Source organism: Otolemur garnettii, unplaced genomic scaffold (genome assembly GCF_000181295.1).
Source record: "Otolemur garnettii isolate 467f Iridium unplaced genomic scaffold, OtoGar3 scaffold00086, whole genome shotgun sequence".
In the NCBI taxonomy this organism is placed as follows: domain Eukaryota; kingdom Metazoa; phylum Chordata; class Mammalia; order Primates; family Galagidae; genus Otolemur; species Otolemur garnettii.
Window position 1 is genome coordinate 106,670 of NW_003852481.1, and position 6,616 is coordinate 113,285.

At 40.3% G+C, this 6,616-nt stretch overlaps 1 protein-coding gene and 1 non-coding gene across 2 annotated transcripts in view; both read left to right on the plus strand.

Moving 5' to 3' along the window:
* Positions 1–6,616, plus strand: part of CUL5 (cullin 5) — a 122,477-nt gene that overhangs the window by 91,930 nt on the left and 23,931 nt on the right. Inside the window, exon 12 of the mRNA XM_012808138.2 lies at positions 2,446–2,482. Coding sequence (XP_012663592.1) covers positions 2,446–2,482 — 37 coding nt within the window. The remainder of the gene's footprint in view (positions 1–2,445; positions 2,483–6,616) is intronic.
* Positions 3,411–3,514, plus strand: LOC111726923. Its single transcript, XR_002774587.1, has one exon. It is a non-coding gene; the product is annotated as a small nucleolar RNA U13 (small nucleolar RNA).

Here is a 6,616-nt window from a genome sequence, read left to right on the forward strand (position 1 = left end):
ACCAAACAACAATGATCGCTGCAACCAAAAAATGGCCAGGCGTTGTGGTGGGCACCTGTGGTCCCAGCTACTTGGGAGGCTGAGGCCGGAGACTCGCTTGAGCCCAGGAGTTGGAGGTTGCTGTGAGCGTGATGCCATGGCACTCTACCCAGGGGAAGAGCTTGAGGCTCTGTCTCAAAAAATAAATAAATAAATAAATAAATAAATAAAAAGAAGGAAAATTATTCAGGTTTCTTCTGTTATTTTGATTTCTTTCAGTTTGTCTATTCCTTTCTTTTCTTTTGAGATGGTCTCTCTCTTGTCGCCCTGGGTAGATGGCTGTGGTGTCATAGCTCACAGCAACCTCAAACTCTTAGGCTTAAGAAATCCTCTTGCATCTCTGCCTCCCAAGTAGCTGGGACTACAGGTGCCCACCACGCCCAACTAATTTTTCTATTTTTAGTAGAGATGGGGGATGGGGTCTTACTCTTGCTCAGGCTGGTCTCAAACTCCTGAGTTCAAGCAATCTACCTACCTCAGCCTCTTTGAGTGTTAGGATTATAGGTGTGAGCCCCTGCACCCAGCCAATTTGTCTTTTTCGAGCTGTGTAAGTTGCTTGGGTAATATTATAACAGAAGAACATCTGAGTCGTATAGTATTATAATAACTGGCATATTTTTAGAAGGTGTATGTCATATTCTCTTTTATAAATCATAAAATATATGAAAACTACCTACATAACTTACAGTGAAACGTATGACACTACATCTTGGTTATCTCTTCCTATGAGTACATAAGGAATGTTCACATTTCTCTTCCACCCAAACGTCTGTGAAAATTTTCAAACTTATGATAAAATTACTATAATTGCTTTATCAAATATGTATTTCCCTGTATATATCCACCAGTCAGCTTTTTAAATGCATTTCAAAAGAAGTTGCAAGCATCAGTGACCTTTACTCCTTACACATTTAAACATGCAATCATTAATTAGGTAAATTTTACATGTAGTCATATGCATAAAACCTAAGTGTGCACTTCAGTCAGATATGACAAATGCCTGCACCCCTGTAACCTGACATCTTCATCATCCTGTGGAGTTGCCTCACGATCATTCTTGTCAGTACCACCTCACCTCCTTCCGAGGCAACTGTTATTCTGATTATTTCAACACTGATTAGTTTTATCTGATCTAGGATTTCATATAAATGAGATCATACAATATGTACTTTTATCATACAATATGTACTTTTTTGTGTAAAAAGTTCTTTCATTCAGCGTTATGTTTTTGAGATTTATTACGTTTTACCGTGTAATGGTTTGTTTTTCAAAGTGGTTATAGTCTTTTACACTTCACCTGCCAAACATGAGTCTTAGTTGGTCCTTGCAGTGTTTGGTGGTAGTGTTTTGATTTTGGTCGTTTTGAATATAATTCCCTTCTCCCTCATAACTACTGATGTTGATTAAATTTTCATCTTTTTTTGGCATTCTTATATTTTCTTGTTTTTTTCTTTTTTGAGGGTAGGGCTACAGTCTCACTCTGTTGCCCTCGATATACCCTCTTACTGTAACTCACAGAAACCTCAAACTCTTGGGCTCACGTGATCCTCTTGCCTCAGTTTTTTATTTTTAGTAGAGATATGGGTCTCACTCTTGTTCAAGCTGGTCTCAAATTGATGAGCTCCGCAATCCACCCACCTCAGCCTCCCAAGAGTGATAGCATTCTTAAATGTTGGGTGAAATTCATAAGTAAACCATTTGGGCCTGGAGTTTTCTATGTGGGAAAGTTTTTTGTTAAAGAATTCAGTTTCCTTAATAGACACAGAGCTCTTTAGATTTAATCTAATTTTGGTAAATTGTGGAGGGTTTTTCATAACCTCATCAGGCTTTGTAGCAGTACGGCATGTCTGGTAGATGTGCTGTAGTTCACTTAACTGGTACTTTACTGCCGTAAGTAGTTTCTGATGTTCTACTATTACCATTAGTGATGCAGAGGAAATACTGTTTATTTTATAGTATGAATTTTTTGCTACAGGATCGATTCCCAGAAGTGAAGATTGCTGGGTTTTTCTTTCTCTGCTTTCTTTTTTTCCTCTCTGACTCTAAGGTCATCATGTCCTCCCTTTAGCTCCAGATTAAAGTTGACAGTGTCTGTGCAGTAAAGTGAGTATCATGACCCGATCCAGGCAGCAGAATGTAGTAGGTGTTGTGCCTATTGGAGGTATGGGAGAGGTGAAGTTCAAGGATAAACTGTTAGTATCAACCACATTATTTGGAAGACATGTTTCTGCACAGGAATGGAGTAGTTTGTGGTAGGCTAATGCTTTTACTGAAAACTGGAAAAAATGGGTAAATTTAGAAAATAGTATTTTTAATATTATGAAAAATTATCAAAGGATTGAAATTTACAGAAATGCCAGAGAACCTTTCAGAAGTTAGCTAAAGATTTTTAGGTGTGTTTCCCAGAGAAGAAGCAGCAATTGAGAATCTAAGTTTGGCAAAGGCAAGACAATGGGCTTGGCACCTGTGGCTCAAGTGGCTAAGACGCCAGCCACATACACCAGAGCTGGCAGGTTCGAATCCAGCCTGGGCCTGCCAAACAACAATGACAGCTGCAACCAAAAAATAGCCAGACATTATGGCGGGCGCCTGTAATCCCAGCCACTTGGGAGGCTGAGGCAGGAGAATCACTTGAGCCCGGGAGTTGGAGGTTGCTATGAGCTGTGATGCCACAGCACTCTACCCAGGGTGATAGCTTGAGGCTCTGTCTCAAAAAAAAAGGCAAGACAATGCTGCCTAGGGAAGAGCAGAGCTTTTGTTTATCACAAAGGACTGGAGAAATAAAACCCTTTTAATTGAAAGTCTAGGAGGGCCAGCCATGGTGGCTCACCCCTATAATATTAGCATTCTAGGAGGCTGAGATGGGTATGTTACTTGAGTTCAGGAGTTGGAGACCAACCTGAGCAAGAGTGAGACCCCATCTCTACTAAAAATAGAAAAAACTAGCGGGTATGGTGGCACACACCTGCAGTCCCAGGTACTAGGGAGGCTGAGGCAAGAGGATCATGTGAGCCCAAGAGTTTGAGGTTGCTGTGAACTATGATAATGCCATAGCACCCTATCCAAGGCAACAAAGTGAAACTGTTGTCTCAAAAAGAAAAAAGAAAGTCCAGGAGGAACATTCCTTAGATGAGTCAGTAGCTAACTGGAGGTAGACTGATTATTACCAAAACTGCAACCCAGCCCTGAACCGTTCCTGATTGGATTGAAGTGATCTGTCCTTTTCATAGCAGAACAAAGAGTGAACCCCCTATTAATATAACATCAGCCTGAGTCTCTGTGATTCTGTTATATACAGTGTTCAGTATTCAATGTGACATTACTAGTACTGTGAAGATGGAGAAACTGATGATTAAATAAGAGAAATCACAATCCTTTTATAGTTCATAAACATTATGATTAGATTTTCATGCTCATGTGTAAGATGTACCTCTCTCAAACTTCGTTATGATGTCAGCACATTGTCTGTCTGACATTAAAAAGAGAGCGAAATCATTTTAGTAGCAGATTCTCACCAGATGCGTCGGCTCACACCTATAACTCTAGGAGGCCAAGGTGAGTGGATTGTTGGAGCTCAGGAGTTTGAGACCAGCCTGAGCAACAGCAAGACCCCATCTCTATTAAAGAGAGAAAAATTAGTCAGGGGTTGTTGCAGGCGTCTATAGTACCACCTCCTGGGGAAGCCAAAGCAAAAGGATCACTTGAACCTGTGAGTTTGAGGTTGCTGTGAGCTATCATGATGCCATTGTACTCTACTCAGGGCGACAGAGTAAGACTCTTTCTCACAATAAACAAAAAAGAAGCAGATTCTCGGGTGACCTTAATATTGGAGTTAGTAGATAAGGACTTAAGAGTAATAGCATATGTACACTGAGATATAACTTCATATGCACTAGGATGGCTAAAATAAAAAGACACAACAACTGTTTAGGTAAGGTTGTAGAAAAATTGGAATCAGATATTATTGGTGATGCTTGCTACTTTGCAGACAGTTTGGTGGTTCTTTAGGAAGTTAAATATTGGGCTGGGCAGGGTGGCTCACACCTATAATCTTAGCACTCTTAGAGGCTGAGCCAGATAGATTGCCTGAGCTCAGGAATTAAGAGTGAGACCCCCATCTCTCAAAATAGCAGGGCGTTGTGGCGGGTGCCTTTAGTCCCAGCTATAGTGATCAGGAGGTTGAGGCAAGAGAATCACTTGAACCCAGGAGTTTGAGGTTGCTGTGAGCTATGATGCCATGGCACTCTCTGGAGGGTGACAAAGTGAAATACTGTCTCAAAAAAAAAAAAAAGAAGTTAAATATAAAGTTCCTATTTGGCCTAGCAGTTCTCTTCTGACATATATATCAAACAGAAATAAAAACATACATTAACTCAAAAACTTGTGCACAAATATACATAGCACACTAACATTACTCTTAATAGCTAAAAAGTGGAAATATCCCAGCTGTCCATTAGGTGAATGGATAAGCAAAATGTGGCATATTCACATAGTGAAATATTATTTAGTCACAAAAAGGAATTTTTCTGATGCACGCTGAAAATTGAATGAACCTTGAGAACATTTTGCTGAGTCAAATATGCCAGACACAAAAGGACAAATTTTATATGGCTGTATTTGTATGAAGGATATAGAATAGGCAAATCCATTAAGAAAAATGTAGAATAAACGTTTCCAGCAACTGGGGTAGGAGAATGGGAAGTTACTATTTAACAGATACAAGATTTCTATTTGGGATAATGAAAAATCCAAGAAATAGATAGTGATGATGTTTGCACAGCATTATGAATGTACTTCATCCTACTGAGTTTTACATTTGGTTAATGGTTAGGATCTTTGAAGCCCAAGAGTTTGAGGTGGCTTTGACACCACAGCACTCTACCAAGGGGAACAAGTAAGACTCTGTCTCAAATAAATAAATAAATAAATAAAAAGATGTTTAAAAAGGGAATGAGCTACTGATACATGCTATGTATGACATGGATGAGTCTTGAAAACATGACGCTAAGTAAAAGGCTGTATTTGTAAAAGGAGTGAGTGACAAAAGCCTGTTTTGCATGATAGCATTTATATGAGATACATAGAATCTGCAAATCTATAGAGCGGAGACAGAAGGTGGACTGGCTATTGTCAAGGGGCTATTGGTGCAGGGGGTTGAAGAACTGGAGTGAGACAATGAGATTGGATTACTAACGAGTACGGGTTTCTTTTGAGGGTTATGAAAATGTTATAAAATTTTATTATGGTGTTAATTAACAACCCTTTGAATGTACTTTAAAATCATTCAATTGTATTTCTTTTGTTTGTTTTTCAGACAGTCTCACTCTGTTGCCCAGGCTAGAATGCCGTGGTGCCAGTCTTCCTCATAGTGACCTCAAACTCCTGGGTTCTAGCGATTCTCCTCCTCCAGAGTAGCTGCAGCCAATTAACAATGCCCAGCTAACTTATGGCTTTTTAGTAGAGGCGGGGTCTTGCTCTTTTGTTTTTGTTTGTTTGTTTAAGAGAAAGAGTCTCACTTTGTCACCCTCTGTAGAGTGTGATAGCATCATAGCTGACAGCAACCTCAAACTCTCAGGCTCAAATGATTCTCTTGCCTCAGCCTCCTGAGTAGCTGGGACTACAGGCTCCCACCACAACCTCCAGCTAATTTTAGAGACAAGGTCTCGCTAGTCTCGAGCTCCTGAACTCAAGGGATCCTCTTGCCTGGGCCTCCCAGAGTGCTAGGTATACAGGTGTGAGCCACCACAGCTGGCCTGAATTGTATTCCTTAAAGGAGTGAATCATACGGTTTGTGAATTATAGCTCAGTAATGATTAAGAAACTTAGATAATAAATAGCAATGAAAAAATAATCCATATTAATGGACAAATAGATGGAAAATTACCTGAGAAAAGACAAAGTGTCTATAACAATATGTAATTGGAATCATAGAGAACAGAGAAGAGGACATAAGCAGTATTTGAAGTGGTATTCCCCCAAATTTTCCAAAATTGATGAAAGATACCAACTCACAGATTTAAGGTTTTCTGTGAATTCCAGTCAGTATAAATATAAATTAAACCAGCCATTCCTGGGCACATCTTTGTAAACAGCTTAAACTAAAACCAAATCCCCCACCCCAAAAAAATCTTTTATAATAGCCACAGGGGGAAATAATGACACTCTACCTTCAGTGAAACAACGGTATAAGACTGATAGCTGGCCTGTAACCTCCGGGTAAGGCAGGAGGATTGGTTGAGCACAGGAGTTTAGAACAGCCTAGGCCACACAGGAGACCCCCTTCTCAAAAATACAGGGCAGAAGCAGGTGCAAATTGCTGTCCTCTCAGCAAGTTCAGTAGAAGGCAGGAGACAGACCACTGTGGTTGTTCCAGTAGGACCCACTTGAGCTAAGTATTGGTAGGGAGCAATGGGAGATATATCTATCTTGGGGGAATACAGAAAGATGTTCCTAGAACATGCCAAGGTGGGTACTTTCAGAGAAGTTAATATTTTTCTTTCTCGGCTCGGCGCCTATAGCTCAACCGGCTAAGGCGCCAGCCACGTACACCTAAGGTGGCGGGTTCGAATCCCCAGCC